Genomic DNA, 12,143 nt, shown 5'->3' with positions numbered 1-12,143 from the left:
ACATTCACCTTCCTAACGTATTCACACACTCCAGATCCTTACTTTTCACTTGGCATGTTCGATTCCCCTTTTTTTAAACCAAAACCATTATGAACATATACTCATGAGTACTCAACGATACCGAGTACTGATAGCACCAGTATATAGGATACATAAAATTTCAATCAAAACAATGATCGAACAAAGACCTTTCTTTCTTTCTTACCCACATGATGATTCGCCGATGTGCCAAACTGCCGCAGTGTAGCGCTAACTACTGGCAAGAAGGATTTACTCGATGTCAGATTTTTTTTTTTTTTTTTTTTTTGCCTTACATACCGGTGGGAGATATTGGCAGCCTTCACGAGTACCAGATACCTTGAAATAAGGCATTGGTACTCGCCCATCCTTACTTTTCACACTACAGTATTTGTGTCCCATTCATAATCCTGTAGCTCACAGTGCCCCTTGTGGTCAATGTCATAGAGTAACCACGTGCCCTTCGGTTAATGCAGTGCCCCGAAGGCAGTGACTAGCCTTCCAGGAGAACTCATAAGCGATGCCTTGGGAAATAATCCGATTTAACTGTGTCAGAAAATCCATCCATCCATCCATTTTCTGTACTGCTTATCCTCACTAGGGTCGCGGGCTGCTGGAGCCTATCCCAACTATCTCAGGGCGGGAGGCGGGGTACACCCTGAACCGGTCGCCAGCCAATCGCAGGGCACATAGAAACAAACAACCATTCGCGCTTCCATTCACACCTACGGGCAATTTAGAGTCTTCAATCAACCTAGCACGCATGTTTTTGGAATGTGGGAGGAAACCGGGGAAAACCCACCCAGGCACGAGGAGAACATGCAAACTCCACACAGGCGGGGCCGGGATTTGAACCCTGGTCCCCAGAAATGTGAGGCACATGTGCTAACCAGTCACTCACCGTGCCGGCGTGTCAGAAAATGAGTTATTAATTATAAATATACCTTTGTTCATCTGACAGCCAGATTGATTAAATACTTTTCCATTAGATGGAAGAAGGTCAAACAAACCTGTGTATCCACCTGTTGCCATTCATACAACATAATAAGTCATGGCTTGTTCAATTAAACAGGACCAGATTTCAGAATACGTATTTGTGAGTAAATTGGGACAAGAGTAGTCATACTTTTTCTGATATTTGTGTTATGGTGGTATACTGTGAGATTTTTCTCATCTAAATTGGGTGACATTGCTAAATAGAGGTTGGGAAATAATGCCCTAAGGTTCCCCTGCAATATTCCCAGAAATAGGCATAGATACCCCAAAGCAAACCCACCAGATGAGAATGGTCTCAGCCACCGCAGAGATGGTTTTTACATTTGGGTTTCAGCAAAGAATTGCATAATCGTTTCAAAAGCATGTTATAGATCACAACTAAAAGATAGGGAAAAAACAGTTATCAGACATTCTTTTGCAATTATACAAATGTATTAGCCCCTTAAAGACTCCATGAATAGAACACAGCACTACAGTTAAATCACAGCAGTAAAATTGTGAACTGAGCAGACACAAATTTCGAGCTGAATGTATCCAAGTACAAGCATGACATTGCCAAGCAATATGATTACAAATATGACCAACCGGGCCGGGGAAAAAATGTGTAAAACAGTGAGCATTCTGTGGGAGAGAACTTATCTAAATTCACTACCCTTTCCCACATCCTTTTTAGTTCATAACTGCCAAAGTATTAATAATTAATGAGGAAAATTCTCTGGCGTCTGGATGAGTCATACTTTCAGCTACTTGGTTCCCCAAAAGCCCCATAGGTTGGATTAACACAGACGGAAATCCGGATTTTTTATTTTTTTTTTACCCTGAAATGGAACAAGCATGAATGTTTGATTGTGCCTAAAACAGAAGAAACCTTTATACAGTACCTGTTGGATAAATGATTTGTGGCACACAAAGCGCATGAGTCAAAGAGGCATTGCAGTTAAAGCTTCCTCAAAACATGCTCAAATTAAATTATTTGTAACTTGATGGGGGGAAATATTTTGTTGCATTTCTAATTGGTTTTCTAATTGAAATTATTTTTTTGCCTTGAGTTAAAAGAGGCAGATGTGTGTTTGTTTCCACCAACATTTTATATGAATTAAACAAAACAGAAAATCCACATGAACTTTAACAAAGTACAACATTGTGCCACTTAAAGATGTCCAACACTAAACTGTCAGATAATTCAGCTTTGTTTTCAATTACCATGAACACTGCGTAGGAGCCAACCTGACTGATTAAGTCAAGTCTCTTCGAAAACTAAGAGTGCAACATGAAATAAATTGTGGGGACAAGTGCAAAGAGGTGCTTATTTTAATACCTTCACATTAACATGATAATACAAGAGAAAATTAACCATTATACAGGAAATTTATGACTGAGAGAAAATTGTATTTATTATTCTTTCTAAGTTACATTCTATTCATTTGCAATGTCAACAAACAGTTGAATGTCATCAGTTTAACTTAACAATACTTTTAAATAAAAACCGCATAGAGTTAATTAGGCTAATTTTGAACTGCATTTTTTCTTTCAACAATATTACCTCAAACTAATAAAAACAAACACGATTTGAAGCCATTTCCTACTTGACTAGTTCCTAATATTGCACGTTGTCCGATGATATGATTCTGTCCTTATCTTAAGAGCCCACATTTTTAGAATGTCACCATTCCCATATCAACAATCCGGAACTTTATTAAGTTTAATGCACATTTATTTTGGTTGCATAAGTTCATAAGAAACCTTTACAAGATGCTGTGGGAGATGTAAGAATTAGGAACGTATTTGAGCCTTCACAGACTCCGCCTGGCTTGTCGTGCGAAAACAACACAGATCACATTTCACAATTGTTCATCATGTCAACTTGTTCAGAGAACAAATTATAAACCATTGAAACAAATCAACGGTCACGTCTACCTGTGACCTGTATTAGCTCTGATGAAAGTTAGTTCCTCTCAGGGTAGCGTCCTTTTTCAATAATACCATAATCTCTTTAAATAACCCTGCATAGAAAAATAAACTAACTATCTTTTTAAATTCTTTTACTATGAATTGAGAACTGACAAGAGGGGAAAGGATTATCACTGATTGAGTCATATTAATGATCTCTTTGACATTTCTGGGGAGCACTCTCTACATGATGATGCTCCGCAATACAGCATGTGTGCGCATATGCAGATATTTGTCAGTGTAATTTACAAACCAGTCCCACAGATACAAATAATGTAAGACTTACAAAATAAATTCCAAGTTACGCTTACATGGCAAGCAGCTTTGTACTCTTTTATCCTTGGGCTTTCATTTTTAAGAAACATCTCTTGACAGTGTAATTGCCGATTCGGTTTCACCCAAAAACATACATTTTGAAATAGTAACTTGAAGAGGAAACACAACTCCATTCAGAATACACTATATATTAACATGGCTCTTTACACAAAGAAAGCAAGTCATGAAATCAATCTCAAAAGAGTTTTTCAGTACATTGCCTTCCCATGAACACAAAACAGGAGCCGTTTAGCCTTTCAGCATAGAGCAGGTGATCTGCCACGAGTGTATAATCCTGACAAAATGGCATCAAGTCTGCAGGCAGCCCCAGAGAGCTTCCCTAAGAACAAACAAATATCCTTACAAAGTGAAAAAAAGCAATGTAGAATCCACTGAGTCATTCTTTGTAACTTAGCCCAGAAGTAGTGATATCAGATACCTGTACATTTCGGAGCCAAGAAGGATTACGACGTGAGGTGCCGTCATCTCTCTGTTTCAACCCTTCTGTTATAAAATGAGGGAAGGAGCCTGCGAGGTATATTCTCAAGCATTTTTTCCAAGACCATTTGATTTGTTAGAAAACCAAATAATAATAACAGCAATAACAATGAAAAAAAAAAATTGCCATTCCCATAGCTGCAAAAATACTAAGACTGTCAGGTTGTTTGTAGGCTGTCTTGTGGTATCTAGGTATGATTCATACATATGGCATGGATGATCCAAACGTCTTTCACTGTAACATGTATCCTTGCTGATCCAAGTAAAAGCTTTGTAGTATGGAGCCATTTTGTCCATCTAAGCATTGGTCAATACGATTTTCCAGAAGGCACTTTTTTGCTGAATGTGTGTGTGTGCGAGGGAGTGTATACGCACAGCTGGCTGCAAAGAGAAAAAGGAAGATAGAAAGGAAAGGGTTGGGGGGTTACATGATGCGTGCAACTAGAGGTGGGGAAACATAATAAAAGCTGTTTTGTTTGGACGTCGTTCTACCTATACGTATATCTGACACTGCCATTTTTCACTGAATAAAACAAATGCTTCTACATCTTAGTCAGTGCAGTCTGCTCCTCAAGCACCTGAAGATAATCAGGTGTTCCTTGAAGCTTGGCTTTCAGCTCATAATACTCACTTTTTCTTTGCTCCACCACAATCTTACTGTGGTTCCCACCTATCAGTGATGATTTCTTCATCTTTCGATCCAGAGTTTTCTCCGGGTAGCGGATTTCATACGCACCCATTCCTATGCTGTTGAAATCTCTCTTGCCGTCCAGGAAGTTCTGGATGAACATGCTGGGCTCTCGATTTGGTAGGAATTCCTCGAGTTCATCGATTGTACTGAGGCGCTTGTTACGCTCCAAGGTGGAGAGTGCGTCTCTATCCTTGTCAGCAGCGCTCCGAAGGATAATTTTCTGCCTTTGCGAGTCAGCAAACTTAAACCCAGCGTCCATGTCTGATGAGCGTCCAATACCACAAGTGTGGCTCTTGCCAATGTGTTCAATGGTTTGGGGGATAAATGTTTCGCCTCCCAATTCATCTCCCGAAATGGAACCTTTTTTGCCTGATTTGTGGCCATGCCGGTGGAGCTGCAGTGACATGGAGCCACACTCCTGATTCCCCAGTTCCTGACGACCAGCTGGTTTTTTAGTCCGTCTTAGGACAAAGACTAAAAGGCAGAAGGCCACAAACACTGTAAGTATTAGCACTACAAGGATACTAAGGATCATGATTGAGAGAGGTACAGGACCTCCTGGCGGGGCTTTGCCAACTCCTGCAGGTGAAACTGAAGTCAAGACCGGGGTGGCGCTGGTAAAAATAAAAGGTGGCCGAGCAATCAGCTTTGGGCACAGGATCTCGTTTTTCAACAGGCGCAGTTCAATATTGGAGAATTGCACTGGGGAGGCACATCTCACCTCTTTAGCAGCCACTCCATCACTTAGCTTGTCTAACCATAGTTTGAGAGCGACCAAATCGCAGGAACACTCCCACGGGTTGCCCTCTAGGTCTATTTGGGTCAAAGAACGCAGCTGGTCCAGGACACCACTTACTGGCAGGGTCATGAAGTGGTTGTTTTTCAAATTAAGTTTGGCTAAAGAGACGCCTGCAAACACATAGGCAGGAAGACTCCGCAACACGTTATTATTGAGATACAGGAGTTGCAAATTTGGCATGGAGTCAAACGTGCCTGCTAGAACTTCTTTAATGGCATTGTATTCCAAATATAGGTATTGTAGATTTGTGAGGCCCAAAAACATTTCAGGGTGTAACTGTTCGAGCTGGTTTCCATTCAGATATAGTCTTCTTAGATTAGTGAGGTTAGCAAACACATCTTTCCGGACGGTGACTATTTGGTTGCTGCCAAGATGAAGCAAATCTAAACCTTCAAATCCTCGGAAATCAGTCGGGCTTATGTCACGAATGTAATTCCCACTCAAGTGAAGTTTCTTGGCATTTGCTGGTTTAGGGATAAGTTCTGCTAGATTTTCTATATTTCTTTCCTGACAACTGACGGTAATGCCAAAATCTGAAGGGTGGGTTTTACAGCTGCACGGCTGTGGGCATAACATTGGGGGGCTCCGTGTCTGAAAGGAAACAATCTGGCTATTTCTTCCAAAAGGGGGTAAACCGGCTACAATGCCATTACCGTAAATTTTAGATGAGTCTGTGGTTTTTGGCGATTTTGTGGGAATGGCACCCACGGAGGTCGGGGATATTTTGGAGGATGACTGACCCGTATCAGGGAGTGCAGGTGGCATTCTAACATCAAAGTCACTTCCTGTACCCATGGGGCAAAGCTCCTGCTTATTAGTTTCTTTCAGAAGCCTTCCATACAAGTCACTTGGCGTTTCACATATGGCCTCTCCAATAAAAATATTATACGGCATGTTTTCAAGCCATGCCTTGAGAGGTGCTAAATCACAGGTACAATTCCAGGGATTATCATCCAACTGCAGCTCAACAATCCGTCCAATGTGCTCCAGAACTCCCAAATATGGAAGCTTCTGGATCCTGTTCCCTCTTATATCCAGGTGTGTGAGGGAGGCAAAGCGAAATATGTTGTCAGGAAGTGCCTGTATGAGATTATCATTCAGAATGAGCACTTTTAACCTGTGCAGTTTGTTGAATGCTCCCTTTTCAATATACTTGATCAAGTTGTAGTCAGCTTGAAGGTACTCCAAGTTTTCTATTCCTTGAAAAGTGTCTGCTTGCAACACCTTTAACTCGTTGTTGTTTAGGTGGAGCTGTTTCAAAGCACTCATCCCCATGAATGCGCCACCTTCAATGTTCTGTAGCTGATTATTCCCCAGCTGCAGAGACACAGCATGGGTGAAGTTGAGGAACGAGTTTGGGTAGAGAATAACTAAGAAGTTATTTTGGAAGTTGAGGTGGTATAATGACGACACAGGAGGGATGAGTTGTGTCGGTCGATATACAGTGATCTTTTCACAATTGACGTACAGTACGTTTTCCACTGACATGCAGGAGCAGGCGCTGCATGTCTCAGACATCAAGTCCGGAGCAGACGGGTCTGCCATTGGGAGTCCATCTGACATGGACGGGGAGGAGAGGGAGGAGCTTGAGATTGAAGCGGAAAAGGCTGCCAGCAGGAGAACGAGCATCATCTCGCCGATTAAAAATCCTCCCCCAGAAAATCATTTAGTTGCCTTTGGAAAGAAAAAAAAGTCAGGTGCATGCACAAGCATACACACCACAAGATGTACATAAACCTACATAATTATCAAACTATATGTTCATTTAAATGCCATTTCAAAATTGAAAAAATATATATATTGTCAAAAGATATCAAATAAATACAAATCTTACTGCATGATGTTCACACGCATTTGAATTGTCCTCATTTATTAATTACACCATCGGAACAGATTGATTTGGCTTGTACTACAAATCACCCTATTCATTGGACAACACAAATGGTTGAGGCAAAAAGGGGGAAAAAAAGCAAAAAAAGCAACATATGCTCAGGAAATTGCCAACCCAGCAGCTGTTGCACATACATCTCAGTTTATTTCTAAAAGACTTACACGACAGACCTACAATGTTGTTCGCTTAGCAGTCATAATCAAAGTCAAACGAATGCGGTTCTCTTTATCATAACGGTCTCGTTTAATGCCAGCCACAGTAGCACATTGAGGTTATTTAGGGAAAGCGTCTGAGAGCAAGTTGGAGACTTGAGTCTGTGTTTATTCATAACAGTTTCCAAATGTTTTAAGGAATGCAAATTTTGCATAGCAGATTGTTTAAACCTGTGAAATTTCAGCTGGTCCCAACATAATATCTGATGCAAAAAAAAAAAAAAAAATGTATGAAAATGAATCAATACTTACTTAAAGCTGAGGTGCAGGCTCCTTTTGGAGACTTGGGGCAGGATTGGTGGGACATGGATGGAAAGGTGCCGCTGAAGCGCTCCCAGCCGTTGAGAAAAAGCAACAAGGCTTCCCCGCTCCTTCATTTCGTTTCCATGCAGACTACTGCACATCAAGCGCGCTGGCTTGGATGGGGTGGGCGCTGAGGAGATGGGAGAGCAGGGTGGGCTCCAATTTCACCCGATGCGTCTCTTGCTGACGGGCTTGGAAAAATCACCCCTCTGCTTGTTTGAGTCCCAAGGTTGTCCCACCTCCATGGAAGCACATTTGATCGGTTGCAAGCTTCAAAGCGAAGCGCCGAACTGATAGCAGGAAGGCTTGTGAAATGCAACACGAGGGAGGGGAGGCAGATTCTAAAGATCTTGATGGCGCGTCCAGCGACTCCTAGGCGTGGGAAGGTGCACAAGGTTGGTGATGCTATGCCACAAGTCAGCCATCACTGTAATCTTATTATTTTGCCAACTGCAGGGGGTAACAGGAGGACTGTCAACGATGAGCCAGTTCATTAACAGCGGTCTGTTTGACACGATCCGGAGTGCTGAAGTTGCCCTCAGGGGTAAAATTTCACAAATCAAAAGGCAACGCACTCCCATTCTTATTAGTACCTAGTTCTCCTGTGTGTATTTCATATATTAGTTTCCCATTCGCTGCACGAATACGGTTTGTACTCATCCTTGAACACTGTCAATTTGCCAGTTGCAGCGGGGGGGGGGGGGGGGGGGGGGGGGGGGATGTGAAAAATGAGTGTAAAAAGAGCAAGCTCTAATAAAGGCAAAACATTGCTTAACAAAAATGAAGAAAAAAACAAGGAAAGCCGCAAAATAGTAGGGAACGAGAGACAGCACAAACTGATGCGTAAAAATGAATAATGCAGTTATTCAGCTGCTAGTCCGATGCAATGCAGGTGACCAGCAGCACACTCTGCGCTTTCCATCTTTAAATAAAAATTAAAAAAAAGCAGGGAAGTTACAATTTATACAGCCAGTTTATCCAGAGGGTGGAAAAAGGAGTGAAAGAGAGAGAGAAAGAGGACGGAAGCTTGTAGTTTCCATTCCTGTAAGACAGCGCAGTGTCCGTGTCAGGCGCGTAAATGTGGCTCGCTCCTTTTCTCAGCCGCATTCATTCCGACTAGACCGGAGGAAGCTGCGTGGGCTGAGGGGGGGTGGAGGAAGGGATGGTGCACCAGAAAGAGAGAGAGAGAGAGAGAGAGAGAGTGTGTGTGTGTGTGTGTGTGTGTGAGTGTGTACACTCGTCTGCTGCTTATGATATGTTCTACTGTGGCATCACTTTAATCGAGAATAGGTTTGGAGGCGCACGTCTCGTTTGCCGTTCTCTATGACAGAATGAGGTGCCACCAACCAGAAAGGGAGGATTCCAAATGCTTCACCTGCCAAATTGTCCGCTCGGGTTTGAGTTGCGCGGCCCGGCCCGAGCGCATCATTCTTGGCGCCGATCCGAAAAAAGGGAGGAGGTGGAGACTGTGCGTGTGTGTGTGTGTGTGTGTGTGTGTGTGTGTGTGTGTGCACGCTTACACACACACAAAAGAAAGGTAGGAACGCGACTGTGAGCCGCATTTTAAAGCGAATAGTTGGGGAGGAGGAGAAAGCGCTATTGTTGAAGAGTGCTGCAGTCAGAAAGGCAGCAAGGAGGTGGGACATCAGTCAGTCAGAGGCATGTGCTTATTGCAAGGGGGAAGAGATCGAAGAGGAGATGGATGGAGTGGTGAGAACAGTGCCTGAAGCTCCAAGGCACCTGCTTTAAATTTCCCCAAAGTATGTAAATCTTTCCATCTATTGATTGGTGATCTGTCCGTGGTGCTGTACAAAAGTCCCTGGCCGGCAATAGCTTTGGTGTTTTCATGCAGCAGTCATAATGACATTGGAAAACAATAAACGGACTATAGGCCTTTCACACCGAAATTACCAGGAACCTTTCCGTAATGCAAAATTGCAGTTTAAAAAAAACAAAAACAATTTTTGTCATATATGTCAAAACTGTCTGTATGCCCTGACAGTACAATATTATGAAAACTATCTTTTGAAAAACGACCCCTCTTTCTCCCCATCTAATGCCTCGAATTTGATTTGAATTATTATTTTACAAATAGGCACAGAGGGACCAGAGTGTTTGTGACAAGCTTTGACTGAATAGTCTGTCCATCATTTGTACACACCCACTACTCACACAGAGGCTCGTGGGGACAATCTGCGGCCTCATACATAACATAACGGTGTTATATGCCCGATACGCAGACGGCTGCACGGCTGAGCTTGGAAAACCAAAGCGTATGTCACATCACCATTCTCACCAAGTTGTCAGGTAAGTTGATCACCTCTCTTATACTTTTAATTGATTGTACATCCCAAAAAAATATATAACATCAAACCAGTAACATTTCTTTGTAACGTTGCGCACTCATTACCGAACAGGTGCACTCTGAGGCGGCCAAGTCTCTTCGAATTCTTTCTTGTTGTCCAAGTTTAGTGAGCTGAGGGGGTTTCATTGGGCAGAGGCGTGAGGCAGCGTTGACAGGAGCGGGACAAGGGATTGAAACGAGGCTACGTTCAAATATTGATAGCAGTTCGAAAACTGCATATTGTCCCTTTAATTCCATCCATCCATTGTCTATACCGCATATTCTATTCAACCATTCACACTCAAGCCATCACTGACAGAAAACTGTTAAAGATCGACGCCATCAATGACTTTAGCACAATTTATGCATTGTCATAGCAACATCAGCAATGCAAATGACTTTGTAGGTTATTTGAAAAAGCCATAGGAGTGTCATCACTCATGGTTTACTGTTTCACTTGCATGACTTCCGTACAGACAACACAGGTTCAGTTCCCACTCACCAAAGACCGGCGAATAAACCACTACACCATTTAATTTGGCCAGCGCACTGTTTCATAATACGGGGTGCAATGAAGAAGTTAATACATCCTCACACAGCGCAAAAACGTATGCTCAGTTACTGCTGTACTAATTATTATTATTATTTTATTCTTCCAAAGTATGGCCTAGAACCTTTTTTGATGAAAATATTTGGCGTTATTATGACTTTATTCAGGTGTTAGTGACCACGGTGCCTTTCAACAGTTCAGTACATACAACTTCCGGTTACAGGAACGGAACCCTGTAGTATACCGAGGATTGGCTTCACAATTATCCTGTAGTGATTTGTGGGACGACAGCTATCCTAAAATGAAGTATAAAGGAAGTACAACTCACACATAAACTTACTAAAACACATAATCTGCCACTTAATGCACTCACAAGAAGAAATTTTTGGAAAAAAAAAATTCATTTAATACATATAAGTGTTCAAAAGTAGAATTACACATCTTAAATTAGCTGTGGTGAATATAATCAGAATCAGAATCATCATTTGCCAAGTATGTCCAAAAAACACATTTGTCTCCGGTAGTTGGAGCCGCTCTAGTAAGACAACAGACAGTCAATTGACAGAGAACACATTGGAGACATAAAGACATTGACAAAAAACAGTCACTGAGCAATAAAGGGTTAATAGGTATCTGGTAATGCCGGTACATTTTTTTCTTTTTTTTTTGACAATTGTGCAAAAGATGCAGAGTGCTCTAGCACTCAGAGCAGTTTGAATGACTAATATTGCAATAGTCCGGTGCAATGACCATTGTGCAAAGGGCGCCAAGAATTCAAGGAGTGTTTGCAGTTTAAAGTGACTAGTAGCGCGATAATCTGGGACAATGTTGATTGTGCAAATGTTGGAGATACTCCTCAGTCAGTGTGCAAGTGGTGCCGATGCTACTCTGGCATGAGTGGCCAGTATTGGTCAACAACAGATATGCAAATAGTGCAGCGTGGAGAGACTACTACAGTGAGTGCAAGAGTATGTATAATTGGCCCGACAGAAATGTGACAACAAACTCAAGACAAAAAAATTGGCAGCATGTTGCAATTGAATTGTAGGTTAGGTGTTTAAGAAGTTGATCGCAAGAGGGAAGAAACTGTTGGAATGTCTGCTAGTTCGAGTTTGCATTGATCGGTCACACCTACCTGAGTGAAGGAGCTGGAAGAGCTGGTGACCGGAATGTGGAAGGTCCAATAGGGTTTTGCATGCTCTTGTCTTAGTTCTGGCAGCGTGCTGGTCCTCAAAGGTGGGTAGGGGGCTACCGACAATCTTTTCAGCAATTTTGATTGTTGCAGTCGGAGTTTGTCCTTTTTTGTAGCAGCACCAAACCAGACTGTGATGGAAGAACACAAGACTGATTCGATGACTGCTGTGTAGAGCTGTCTCAGCAGGTCCTGTGGCAGCCCGTGCTTTCTCAGAAGCCGCAGGAAGTACATCCTCTGCTGGGACTTTTTGAGGACGGAGTTGATGTAATTCTGCTGGTTTCTAGCTCGATTATATAGGGTCCTGTCCCCGCTCTGATATGCGCCTTCCTTAGCTTGGCGAAGTTGCTTAAGGTTGGCAGTGAACCACGCCTTGTTGTTATT

The 12,143-nt window shown here is 42.3% G+C and overlaps 1 protein-coding gene across 3 annotated transcripts; it reads right to left on the bottom strand.

Annotated features, from left to right (window-relative positions):
* Positions 1 to 927: 927 nt before the first annotated feature.
* On the bottom strand, positions 928 to 8,357 carry slitrk4 (SLIT and NTRK-like family, member 4). Of its 3 annotated transcripts, XR_009790591.1 has the most exons (4): positions 7,623 to 8,357; positions 4,409 to 6,941; positions 3,719 to 4,158; positions 928 to 3,619 (listed from the first exon to the last, which is right to left on the bottom strand). XR_009790591.1 is itself a non-coding variant. In XM_061788407.1 (3 exons), exons 2-3 carry the CDS (start codon positions 6,897 to 6,899, stop codon positions 4,010 to 4,012), a joined length of 2,640 nt encoding a protein of 879 aa, XP_061644391.1. In that variant the 5' UTR covers positions 6,900 to 6,941; positions 7,623 to 8,357; the 3' UTR covers positions 929 to 4,009. The 3 variants fall into 3 exon arrangements, 2 of the variants coding, with proteins under 2 accessions (XP_061644391.1, XP_061644392.1); XM_061788407.1 differs by having other exon boundaries at positions 929 to 4,158; XM_061788408.1 differs by lacking the exon at positions 928 to 3,619 and having other exon boundaries at positions 4,016 to 6,941.
* Between the last annotated feature and the right edge of the window lie 3,786 nt (positions 8,358 to 12,143).

Source organism: Phyllopteryx taeniolatus, chromosome 10, assembly GCF_024500385.1.
Source record: "Phyllopteryx taeniolatus isolate TA_2022b chromosome 10, UOR_Ptae_1.2, whole genome shotgun sequence".
NCBI classification, from domain to species: domain Eukaryota; kingdom Metazoa; phylum Chordata; class Actinopteri; order Syngnathiformes; family Syngnathidae; genus Phyllopteryx; species Phyllopteryx taeniolatus.
The sequence above is the reverse complement of the archived record's forward strand: the minus strand, read 5'-3'. Positions and strand labels throughout refer to the sequence as shown.